At 62.2% G+C, this 12,026-nt stretch overlaps 1 protein-coding gene across 1 annotated transcript; it reads right to left on the bottom strand.

Annotated features, from left to right (window-relative positions):
• Positions 1-2,426: 2,426 nt before the first annotated feature.
• On the bottom strand, positions 2,427-12,017 carry LOC137359152 (octapeptide-repeat protein T2-like; the record flags this gene model as incomplete). The annotated part of the gene is made up of 7 exons (XM_068025226.1): positions 2,427-2,528; positions 5,436-5,567; positions 9,001-9,087; positions 10,178-10,246; positions 11,341-11,685; positions 11,759-11,929; positions 11,979-12,017. Coding segments are annotated over 7 exons (945 nt in total), but the record flags the coding sequence as incomplete, so codon positions are not given.
• Positions 12,018-12,026: the final 9 nt, after the last annotated feature.

Raw genomic sequence — 12,026 nt, 5'->3', positions numbered from 1 at the left:
TCTCGTGCGCGCTCTCTCTCTCGTGCGCGCTCTCTCTCTCGTGCGCGCACACTCTCGTGCGCGCACTCTCTCTCGTGCGCGCACTCTCTCTCGTGCGCGCACTCTCTCTCGTGCGCGCAGTCTCTCGTGCGCGCTCTCTCTCTCTCGTGCGCTCTCTCTCGTGCGCTCTCTCTCGTGCGCGCTCTCTCTCGTGCGCGCTCTCTCTCGTGCGCGCTCTCTCTCGTGCGCGCTCTCTCTCGTGCGCGCTCTCTCTCGTGCGCTCTCTCTCTCGTGCGCGCTCTCTCTCGTGCGCTCTCTCTCTCGTGCGCGCGCTTTCTCTCTCGTGCGCGCGCTTTCTCTCGTGCGCGCGCTTTCTCGTGCGCGCGCTTTCTCTCGTGCGCGCGCTTTCTCTCGTGCGCGCGCTTTCTCTCGTGCGCGCGCTTTCTCTCGTGCGCGCGCTTTCTCTCGTGCGCGCGCTCTCTCTCGTGTGCGCGCGCTCTCGTGCGCGCGCTCTCTCTCTCTCGTGCGCGCGCTCTCTCTCTCTCGTGCGCGCTCTCTCTCTCTCGTGCGCGCGCTCTCTCTCTCGTGCGCGCGCTCTCTCTCTCTCGTGCGCGCGCTCTCTCTCTCTCGTGCGCGCGCTCTCTCTCTCTCGTGCGCGCGCTCTCTCTCTCTCGTGCGCGCGCTCTCTCTCTCTCGTGCGCGCGCTCTCTCTCTCTCGTGCGCGCGCTCTCTCTCTCTCGTGCGCGCGCTCTCTCTCTCTCGTGCGCGCGCTCTCTCTCTCGTGCGCGCACTCTCTCTCTCGTGCGCGCGCTCTCTCTCGTGCGCGCGCTCTCTCTCTCTCGTGCGCGCGCTCTCTCTCTCTCGTGCGCGCGCTCTCTCTCTCTCGTGCGCGCGCTCTCTCTCTCTCGTGCGCGCGCTCTCTCTCTCTCGTGCGCGCGCTCTCTCTCTCTCGTGCGCTCTCTCTCTCGTGCGCGCTCTCTCTCGTGCGCGATTTCTCTCTCTCTCTCTCTCTCGTGCGCGATCTCTCTCTCTCTCGTGCGCGATCTCTCTCTCTCGTGCGCGATCTCGCTCTCTCGTGCGCGCTCTCTCGTGCATGCCATCTCGTGTGCTCTCCCTCTCTCTCTCGTGCGCGCGATCTCTCTCTCTCGTGCGCGCGATCTCTCGTGCGCGCGATCTCTCGTGCGCGCGATCTCTCGTGCGCGCGATCTCTCGTGCGCGCGATCTCTTGTGCGCGCGATCTCTCGTGCGCGCGATCTCTCGTGCGCGCGATCTCTCGTGCGCGCGATCTCTCGTGCGCGCGATCTCTCGTGCGCGCGATCTCTCGTGCGCGCGATCTCTCGTGCGCGCGATCTCTCGTGCGCGCGATCTCTCGTGCGCGCGATCTCTCTCGTGCGCGCGATCTCTCTCGTGCGCGCGATCTCTCTCGTGCGCGCTCTCTCGTGCGCGCGATCTCTCTCGTGCGCGCTCTCTCGTGTGCTCTCCCTCTCTCTTTCGTGCCCTCTCTCTCGTGCGCGATCTCTATCTCTCTCGTGCTCTCTTTGTATCTCTCTCGTGCGGGCTCTCTCTCTCGTGCGGGCTCTCTCTCTCGTGCGGGCTCTCTCTCTCGTGCGGGCTCTCTCTCTCGTGCGGGCTCTCTCTCTCGTGCGGGCTCTCTCTCTCGTGCGCTCTCTCTCTCGTGCGCTCTCTCTCTCGTGCGCTCTCTCTCTCGTGCGATCTCTCTCTCGCGCGCAGCTTTCTCTCTCGCGCGCGCTCTCTCTCTCGCGCGCTCTCTCTCTCTCGCGCTCTCTCTCTGTCGTGCACGATCCCTCTCTCTCTCGTGCGCGATCTCTCTCTCTCTCTCGTGCGCGATCTCTCTCTCTCTCTCGTGCGCGATCTCTCTCTCTCTCTCGTGCGCGATCTCTCTCTCTCTCTCGTGCGCGATCTCTCTCTCTCTCTCGTGCGCGATCTCTCTCTCTCTCTCGTGCGCGATCTCTCTCTCTCGTGCGCGATCTCTCTCTCTCTCTCGTGCGCGATCTCTCTCTCTCGTGCGCGATCTCTCTCTCTCGTGCGCGATCTCTCTCTCTCGTGTGCGATCTGTCTCGTCTGCGATCTGTCTCGTCTGCGATCTGTCTCGTGCGCGATCTCTCTCGTGCGCGATTTCTCCCTCTCGTGCGCGATTTCTCCCTCTCGTGCGCGATTTCTCCCTCTCGTGCGCGATTTCTCCCTCTCGTGCGCGATTTCTCTCTCTCTCGTGCGCGATTTCTCTCTCTCTCGTGCGCGATTTCTCTCTCTCTCTCGGGCGCGCTCTCTCTCTCTCGTGCGCGCTCTCTCTGTCTCGTGCGCGCGCTCTCTCGTGCGCAATCTCTCTCTCTCTCTCGTGCGCGATCTCTCTCTCGTGCGCGATCTCTCTCTCATGCGCGATCTCTCTCTCGTGCGCGATCTCTCTCTCGTGCGCGATCTCTCTCTCGTGCGCGATCTCTCTCTCGTGCGCGATCTCTCTCTCGTGCGCGATCTCTCTCTCGTCCGCGATCTCTCTCTCTCTCTCTCGTCCGCGATCTCTCTCTCTCTCGTGCGCGATCTCTCTCTCTCTCTCTCGTGAGCGATCTCTCTCTCTCTCTCTCTCGTGAGCGATCTCTGTCTCTCTCGTGAGCGATCTTTGTCTCTCTCGTGAGCGATCTCTCTCTCTCTCGTGCGCGATCTCTCTCTCGTGCGCGATCTCTCTCTCGTGCGCGATCTCTCTCTCGTGCGCGATCTCTCTCTCGTGCGCGATCTCTCTCTCGTGCGCGATCTATCTCTCGTGCGCGACCTCTCTCTCCCGTGCGTGCGCGCTCTCTCGTGCGCGCGCTCTCTCTCTCGTGCGTGCGCTCTCTCTCTCGTGCGCGATCTCTCTCTCTCATGCGCGCTCTCTCGTGCACGCCATCTCATGTGCTCTCCCTCTCTCTTTCGTGCCCTCTCTCTCGTGCGCGATCTCTCTCTCTCTCGTGCGCGATCTCTCTCTCTCTCGTGCGCGCGATCTCTCGTGCGCGCGATCTCTCGTGCGCGCGATCTCTCGTGCGCGCGATCTCTCGTGCGCGCGATCTCTCGTGCGCGCGATCTCTCGTGCGCGCGATCTCTCGTGCGCGCGATCTCTCGTGCGCGCGATCTCTCGTGCGCGCGCGATCTCTCGTGCGCGCGATCTCTCGTGCGCGCGATCTCTCGTGCGCGCGATCTCTCGTGCGCGCGATCTCTCGTGCGCGCGATCTCTCGTGCGCGCGATCTCTCTTGCGCGCGATCTCTCGTGCGCGCGATCTCCCGTGCGCGCGATCTCTCGTGCGCGCGATCACTCGTGTGCTCTCCCTCTCTCGTGCGCGATTTCTCTCTCTCTCGTGCGCGATTTCTCTCTCTCTCGTGCGCGATTTCTCTCTCTCTCGTGCGCGATTTCTCTCTCTCTCGTGCGCGATTTCTCTCTCTCTCGTGCGCGATTTCTCTCTCGTGCGCGATTTCTCTCTCTCTCGTGCGCGATTTCTCTCTCTCTCGTGCGCGCTCTCTCTCTCTCTCGTGCGCGATTTCTCTCTCTCTCGTGCGCGCTCTCTCTCTCTCGGGCGCGCTCTCTCTCTCTCGTGCGCGCTCTCTCGTGCGCAATCTCTCTCTCTCTCTCGTGCGCGATCTCTCTCTCGTGCGCGATCTCTCTCTCGTGCGCGATCTCTCTCTCGTGCGCTATCTCTCTCTCGTGCGCGATCTCTCTCGTGCGCGATCTCTCTCTCTCTCGTGCGCGATCTCTCTCTCTCTCGTGCGCGATCTCTCTCTCTCTCTCTCGTGAGCGATCTCTCTCTCTCTCTCTCTCGTGAGCGATCTCTGTCTCTCTCGTGAGCGATCTCTGTCTCTCTCGTGAGCGATCTCTCTCTCTCTCGTGCGCGATCTCTCTCTCTCGTGCGCGATCTCTCTCTCGTGCGCGATCTCTCTCTCGTGCGCGATCTCTCTCTCGTGCGCGATCTCTCTCTCGTGCGCGATCTATCTCTCGTGCGCGATCTCTCTCTCGTGCGCGACCTCTCTCTCCCGTGCGTGCGCGCTCTCTCGTGCGCGCGCTCTCTCTCTCGTGCGTGCGCTCTCTCTCTCGTGCGCGATCTCTCTCTCTCATGCGCGCTCTCTCGTGCACGCCATCTCATGTGCTCTCCCTCTCTCTTTCGTGCCCTCTCTCTCGTGCGCGATCTCTCTCTCTCTCGTGCGCGATCTCTCTCTCTCTCGTGCGCGCGATCTCTCGTGCGCGCGATCTCTCGTGCGCGCGATCTCTCGTGCGCGCGATCTCTCGTGCGCGCGATCTCTCGTGCGCGCGATCTCTCGTGCGCGCGATCTCTCGTGCGCGCGATCTCTCGTGCGCGCGATCTCTCGTGCGCGCGATCTCTCGTGCGCGCGATCTCTCGTGCGCGCGATCTCTCGTGCGCGCGATCTCTCGTGCGCGCGATCTCTCGTGCGCGCGATCTCCCGTGCGCGCGATCTCTCGTGTGCTCTCCCTCTCTCGTGCCCTCTCTCTCGTGCACGATCTCTATCTCTCTCGTGCTCTCTCTGTATCTCTCTCGTGCGGGCTCTCTCTCTCGTGCGGGCTCTCTCTCTCGTGCGGGCTCTCTCTCTCGTGCGGGCTCTCTCTCTCGTGCGGGCTCTCTCTCTCGTGCGGGCTCTCTCTCGTGCGCTCTCTCTCTCTCGTGCGGGCTCTCTCTCGTGCGCTCTCTCTCTCTCGTGCGCTCTCTCTCTCTCGTGCGCTCTCTCTCTCTCGTGCGCTCTCTCTCTCGTGCGCTCTCTCTCTCGTGCGATCTCTCTCTCGTGCGATCTCTCTCTCGTGCGATCTCTCTCTCTCGCGCGCTCTCGCGCTCTCTCTCTGTCGTGCACGATCCCTCTCTCTCTCGTGCGCGATCTCTCTCTCTCTCTCGTGCGCGATCTCTCTCTCTCTCTCTCTCGTGCGCGATCTCTCTCGTGCGCGATCTCTCTCGTGCGCGATCTCTCTCTCTCGGGCGCGATTTCTCTCTCTCGTGCGCGCGCTCTCGCTCATGCGCGCTCTCTCTGTCTCGTGCGCGCGCGATCTCTCTGTCGTGCGCGCGCTCTCTCTCGTGCGCGATCTCTCTCTCTCTCTCTCTCTCGTGCGCGATCTCTCTCTCTCTCTCTCGTGCGCGATCTCTCTCTCGTGCGCGATCTCTCTCTCGTGCGCGATCTCTCTCTCGTGCGCGATCTCTCTCTCTCTCTCTCTCGTGCGCGATCTCTCTCTCTCGTGCGCGATCTCTCTCTCTCTCGTGAGCGATCTCTCTCTCTCTCGTGCGCTATCTCTCTCTCGTGCGCGACCTCTCTCTCCCGTGCGTGCGCGCTCTCCCGTGCGTGCGCGCTCTCCCGTGCGTGCGCGCTCTCCCGTGCGTGCGCGCTCGCCCGTGCGTGCGCGCTCTCTCCCGTGCGTGCGCGCTCTCTCCCGTGCGTGCGCGCTCTCTCTCTCGTGCGCGCGCTCTCTCTCGTGCGTGCGCTCTCTCGTGCGCTGTCTCTCTCGTGCGCTGTCTCTCTCGTGCGCTGTCTCTCTCGTGCGCTCTCTCTCTCGTGCGCGATCTCTCTCTCGTGCGCGATCTCTCTCTCGTGCGCGATCTCTCTCTCGTGCGCGATCTCTCTCTCGTGCGCGATCTCTCGTGCGCGATCTCTCGTGCGCGATCTCTCTCTCTCGTGCGCGATCTCTCGCACGCTCTCTCTCGTGCGCGCGCTCTCGTGCGCGCGCTCTCTCTCGTGCGCGCGCTCTCTCTCGTGCGCGCGCTCTCTCTCGTGCGCGCGCTCTCTCTCGTGCGCGCGCTCTCTCTCGTGCGCGCGCTCTCTCTCGTGTGCGCGCTCTCTCTCGTGTGCGCGCTCTCTCTCGTGTGCGCGCTCTCTCTCGTGTGCGCGCTCTCTCTCGTGTGCGCGCTCTCTCTCGTGTGCGCGCTCTCTCTCGTGTGCGCCCGATCTCTCGTGTGCGCCCGATCTCTCGTGTGCGCGCTCTCTCTCGTGTGCGCGCTCTCTCTCGTGTGCGCGCGATCTCTCGTGTGCGCGCCGATCTCTCGTGTGCGCGCGATCTCTCGTGCGCCCGATCTCTCTCGTGCGCGCGATCTCTCGTGCGCGCGATCTCTCTCGTGCGCGCGATCTCTCTCGTGCGCGCGATCTCTCTCGTGCGCGCGATCTCTCTCGTGCGCGCGATCTCTCTCGTGCGCGCGATCTCTCGTGCGCGCGATCTCTCGTGCGCGCGCTCTCTCGTGCGCGCGCTCTCTCGTGCGCGCTCTCTCGTGTGCGCGCTCTCTCGTGCGCGCTCTCTCTCGTGCGCGCTCTCTCTCGTGCGCGCTCTCTCTCGTGCGCGCTTTCTCTCGTGCGCGCTCTCTCTCGTGCGCGCTCTCTCTCGTGCGCGCTCTCTCTCTCGTGCGCGCTCTCTCTCTCGTGCGCGCTCTCTCTCTCGTGCGCGCGCTCTCTCTCGTGCGCGCGCTCTCTCTCGTGCGCGCTCTCTCTCTCGTGCGTGCTCTCTCTCGTGCGCGCTCTCTCTCTCTATCGTACGCGCTCTCTCTCTCTCTCTCTCTCGTGCGTGCTTTCTCGTGCGTGCCTTCTCGTGCGCGCTCTCTCGTGCGCGCTCTCGCGTGTGCTCTACCTCTCTCTCTCGTGCCCTCTCTCTCTCGTGCCCTCTCTCTCTCGTGCCCTCTCTCTCTCTCTTGCGATCTCTCTCTCTTGCGATCTCTCTCTCTCGCGCGCTCTCTCTCTCGCGCGCTCTCTCTCGCGCTCTCTCTCTGTCGTGCACGATCCCTCTCTCTCTCTCTCATGCGCGATCTCTCTCTCTCACGTGCGCGATCTCTCTCTCTCTCTCGTGCGCGATCTCTCTCTCTCTCTCGTGCGCGATCTCTCTCTCTCTCTCGTGCGCGATCTCTCTCTCTCTCTCGTGCGCGATCTCTCTCTCTCTCTCGTGCGCGATCTCTCTCTCTCGTGCGCGATCTCTCTCTCTCTCTCTCGTGCGCGATCTCTCTCTCTCTCTCTCGTGCGCGATCTCTCTCTCTCTCGTGCGCGCGCTTTCTCTCGTGCGCGCGCTTTCTCTCGTGCGCGCGCTTTCTCTCGTGCGCGCGCTTTCTCTCGTGCGTGATCTCTCTCTCTCTCTCGTGCGCGATCTCTCTCGTGCGCGATCTCTCTCTCTCTCTCTCGTGCGCGATCTCTCTCGTGCGTGATCTCTCTCTCTCTCTCGTGCGCGATCTCTCTCGTGCGTGATCTCTCTCTCGTGCGTGATCTCTCTCTCGTGCGGGTGCTCTCTCTCGTGCACGATCTCTCTCTCTCTCTCTCGTGCGCGATCTCTCTCTCGCTCTCTCGTGCGCGATCTCTCTCTCTCTCTCTCGTGCGCGATCTCTCTCGTGCGTGATCTCTCTCTCTCTCTCGTGCGCGATCTCTCTCGTGCGCGATCTCTCTCGTGCGCGATCTCTCTCTCTCGTGCGTGCGCTCTCTCTCGTGCACGATCTCTCTCTCTCTCGTGCGCGATCTCTCTCTCTCTCTCTCGTGCGCGATCTCTCTCTCTCTCTCTCGTGCGCGATCTCTCTCTCTCGTGCGCGATCTCTCTCTCTCGTGCGCGATCTCTCTCTCGTGCGCGATCTCTCTCTCGTGCGCGATCTCTCTCTCGTGCGCGATCTCTCTCTCGTGCGCGATCTCTCTCTCGTGAGCGATCTCTCTCTCTCTCTCTCTCGTGAGCGATCTCTCTCTCTCTCGTGAACGATCTCTCTCTCTCTCGTGAGCGATCTCTCTCTCTCTCTCTCTCTCGTGCGCGATCTCTCTCTCTCGTGCGCGATCTCTCTCTCGTGCGCGATCTCTCTCTCTCTCGTGCCCTCTCTCTCTCGTGCCCTCTCTCTCTCGTGCCCTCTCTCTCTCTCGTGCGATCTCTCTCTCTCGTGCGATCTCTCTCTCTCGTGCGATCTCTCTCTCTCGTGCGATCTCTCTCTCTCGCGCGCTCTCTCTCTCTCGCGCGCTCTCTCTCTCGCGCTCTCTCTCTGTCGTGCACGATCCCTCTCTCTCTCTCTCGTGCGCGATCTCTCTCTCTCACGTGCGCGATCTCTCTCTCTCTCTCGTGCGCGATCTCTCTCTCTCGTGCGCGATCTCTCTCTCTCTCTCGTGCGCGATCTCTCTCTCTCGTGCGCGATCTCTCTCTCTCTCTCTCGTGCGCGATCTCTCTCTCTCTCTCGTGCGCGATCTCTCTCTCTCTCTCGTGCGCGCGCTTTCTCTCGTGCGCGCGCTTTCTCTCGTGCGTGCTCTCTCTCTCTCGTGCGCGATCTCTCTCGTGCGCGATCTCTCTCTCTCTCTCTCGTGCGCGATCTCTCTCGTGCGTGATCTCTCTCTCTCTCTCTCGTGCGCGATCTCTCTCGTGCGCGATCTCTCTCTCGTGCGCGCGCTCTCTCTCGTGCACGATCTCTCTCTCTCTCTCTCGTGCGCGATCTCTCTCTCTCTCTCTCGTGCGCGATCTCTCTCTCTCTCTCTCGTGCGCGATCTCTCTCGTGCGTGATCTCTCTCTCTCTCTCGTGCGCGATCTCTCTCTCTCGTGCGCGCGCTCTCTCTCGTGCACGATCTCTCTCTCTCTCTCTCGTGCGCGATCTCTCTCTCTCTCTCTCTCTCGTGCGCGATCTCTCTCTCTCTCTCTCGTGCGCGATCTCTCTCTCTCTCTCTCGTGCGCGATCTCTCTCTCTCTCTCGTGCGCGATCTCTCTCTCGTGCGCGATCTCTCTCTCGTGCGCGATCTCTCTCTCGTGCGCGATCTCTCTCTCTCGTGCGCGATCTCTCTCTCTCGTGAGCGATCTCTCTCTCTCGTGAGCGATCTCTCTCTCTCTCTCTCGTGAGCGATCTCTCTCTCTCTCGTGAGCGATCTCTCTCTCTCTCGTGCGCGATCTCTCTCGTGCGCGATCTCTCTCTCGTGCGCGATCTCTCTCTCTCTCGTGCGCGATCTCTCTCTCTCTCGTGCGCGATCTCTCTCTCTCTCGTGCGCGATCTCTCTCGTGCGCGATCTCTCTCTCGTGCGCGATCTCTCTCTCGTGCGCGATCTCTCTCTCTCTCGTGCGCGCGCTCTCTCTCGTGCGCGATCTCTCTCTCTCTCTCGTGCGCGATCTCTCTCTCTCTCTCTCTCTCTCTCGTACGCGATCTCTCTCTCTCTCACTCTCTCTCTCGTGCGCGATCTCTCTCTCTCGTGCGCGATCTCTCTCGTGCGCGATCTCTCTCTCGTGCGCGATCTCTCTCTCTCTCGTGCGCGATCTCTCTCTCTCTCTCTCTCTCTCTCGTGCGCGATCTCTCTCTCTCTCTCTCGTGCGCGATCTCTCTCTCTCGTGCGCGCTCTCTCTCTCTTGTGCGCGCGCGCTCTCTTGTGCGCGCTCTCTTGTGCGCGCTCTCTTGTGCGCGCTCTCTTGTGCGCGCTCTCTTGTGTGCGCGCTCTCGTGCGCTCTCCCTCTCTTTCGTGCTCTCTCTCGTGCGCGATCTCTCTCTCTCTCTCGTGCGCGCGATCTCTCTCGTGTGCGCTCTCTCGTATGCGCTCTCTCGTGTGCTCTCCCTCTCTCTTTCGTGCCCTCTCTCTCGTTCGCGATCTCTATCTCGTGCTCTCTCTCGTGCTCTCTCTCTATCTCTCTCGTGCGGGCGCTCTCTCTCGTGCGCTCTCTCTCTCGTGCGCTCTCTCTCGTGCTCTCTCGTGCGCTCTCTCTCATGCTCTCTCGTGCGCTCTCTCTCGTGCGCGCTCTCCCTGTCTCGTGTGCGTGCCATCTCTCTGTCGTGCGCCATCTCTCTGTCGTGCGCCATCTCTCTGTCGTGCGCCATCTCTCTGTCGTGCGCCATCTCTCTGTCGTGCGCCATCTCTCTGTCGTGCGCCATCTCTCTCTCGTGCGCGAACTCTCTCTCTCGTGCGCGAACTCTCTCTCTCGTGCGCGAACTCTCTCTCTCGTGCGCGAACTCTCTCTCTCGTGCGCGAACTCTCTCTCTCTCTCGTGCGCGATCTCTCCCTCTCTCTCGTGCGCGATCTCTCCCTCTCTCTCGTGCGCGATCTCTCCCTCTCTCTCGTGCGCGATCTCTCCCTCTCTCTCGTGCGCGATCTCTCCCTCTCTCTCGTGCGCGATCTCTCCCTCTCTCTCGTGCGCGATCTCTCCCTCTCTCTCGTGCGCGATCTCTCCCTCTCTCTCGTGCGCGATCTCTCTCTCTCTCTCGTGCGCGATCTCTCTCTCTCTCTCTCTCGTGCGCGATCTCTCTCTCTCTCTCTCTCTCTCTCGTGAGCGATCTCTCTCTCGTGCGCGATCTCTCTCTCTTGCGCGATCTCTCTCTCTGTCTCTCTCTCGTGCGCGATCTCTCTCTCTCTCGCTCGTGTGCGCTCTCTCTCTCTTGCGCGCCCTCTCGTGCGCGCTCTCTCTCGTGCGCTCTCTCTCTCTCGTGCGCGCTCTCTCTCGTGCGCGCTCTCTCTCTCGTGCGCGCTCTCTCTCTCGTGCGCGCGCTCTCTCTATCGTACGCGCTCTCTCTCTCTCGTACGCGCTCTCTCTCTCTCTCTCGTGCGTGCTTTCTCGTGCGTGCCTTCTCGTGCGCGCTCTCTCGTGCGCGCTCTCGCGTGTGCTCTACCTCTCTCTCTCGTGCCCTACCTCTCTCTCTCGTGCCCTCTCTCTCTCGTGCGATCTCTCTCTCTCGTGCGATCTCTCTCTCTCGTGCGATCTCTCTCTCTCTCTCGCGCGCTCTCTCTCTCGCGCGCTCTCTCTCTCGCGCTCTCTCTCTCGCGCTCTCTCTCTGTCGTGCACGATCCCTCTCTCTCTCTCTCGTGCGCGATCTCTCTCTCTCTCGTGCGCGATCTCTCTCTCTCTCGTGCGCGATCTCTCTCTCTCTCGTGCGCGATCTCTCTCTCTCTCTCTCTCGTGAGCGATCTCTCTCTCTCTCTCTCTCGTGAGCGATCTCTCTCTCTCGTGCGCGATCTCTCTCTCTCTCGTGCGCGATCTCTCTCTCTCTCGTGCGCGATCTCTCTCTCTCTCGTGCGCGATCTCTCTCTCGTGCGCGCGCTCTCTCTCGTGCGCGATCTCTCTCTCGTGCGTGCGCTCTCTCTCGTGCGCGATCTCTCTCTCTCTCTCTCGTGCGCGATCTCTCTCTCTCTCTCTCTCTCGTGCGCGATCTCTCTCTCTCTCACTCTCTCTCTCGTGCGCGATCTCTCTCTCTCGTGCGCGATCTCTCTCTCGTGCGTGCGCGCTCTCTTGTGCGCGCGCTCTCGTGCGCTCTCCCTCTCTTTCGTGCCCTCTCTCGTGCGCGATCTCTCTCTCTCTCTCTCTCTCGTGCGCGCGATCTCTCTCGTGTGCGCTCTCTCGTATGCGCTCTCTCGTGTGCTCTCCCTCTCTCTTTCGTGCCCTCTCTCTCGTTCGCGATCTCTATCTCGTGCTCTCTCTCGTGCTCTCTCTCTATCTCTCTCGTGCGGGCGCTCTCTCTCGTGCGCGCTCTCTCGTGCGCGCTCTCTCTCTCTCGTGCGCGCTCTCTCTCTCTCGTGCGCGCTCTCTCTCGTGCGCGCTCTCTCTCGTGCGCGATCTCTCTCTCTCTCTCGTGCGCGATCTCTCTCTCTCGTGCGCGATCTCTCTCTCTCTCTCGTGCGCGATCTCTCTCTCTCTCTCGTGCGCGATCTCTCTCTCTCTCGTGCGCGATCTCTCTCTCTCTCTCTCGTGCGCGATCTCTCTCTCTCGTGAGCGATCTCTCTCTCTCTCTCTCTCGTGCGCTCTCTCTGTCTCGTGCGCGCGCGATCTCTCTGTCGTGCGCGCGCTCTCTCTCGTGCGCGATCTCTCTCTCTCTCTCGTGCGCGATCTCTCTCTCTCTCATGCGCGATCTCTCTCTCGTGCGCGATCTCTCTCTCGTGCGCGATCTCTCTCTCGTGCGCGATCTCTCGTGCGCGATCTCTCTCTCTCTCTCGTGCGCGATCTCTCTCTCTCTGTCTCTCGTGCGCGATCTCTCTCTCTCGTGCGCGATCTCTCTCTCTCTCTCGTGCGCGATCTCTCTCTCGTGCATGCGCGCTCTCGTGCGTGCGCGCTCTCTCGTGCGCGCTCTCTCTCTCTTTCGTGCCGTCTCTCTCGTGCGCGATCTCTCTCTCCC

Source organism: Heterodontus francisci, unplaced genomic scaffold, assembly GCF_036365525.1.
Source record: "Heterodontus francisci isolate sHetFra1 unplaced genomic scaffold, sHetFra1.hap1 HAP1_SCAFFOLD_1371, whole genome shotgun sequence".
Lineage (NCBI taxonomy): Eukaryota > Metazoa > Chordata > Chondrichthyes > Heterodontiformes > Heterodontidae > Heterodontus > Heterodontus francisci.
Note: the sequence above shows the minus strand (reverse complement) of the source record. Positions and strands in the feature narration are given on the sequence as shown.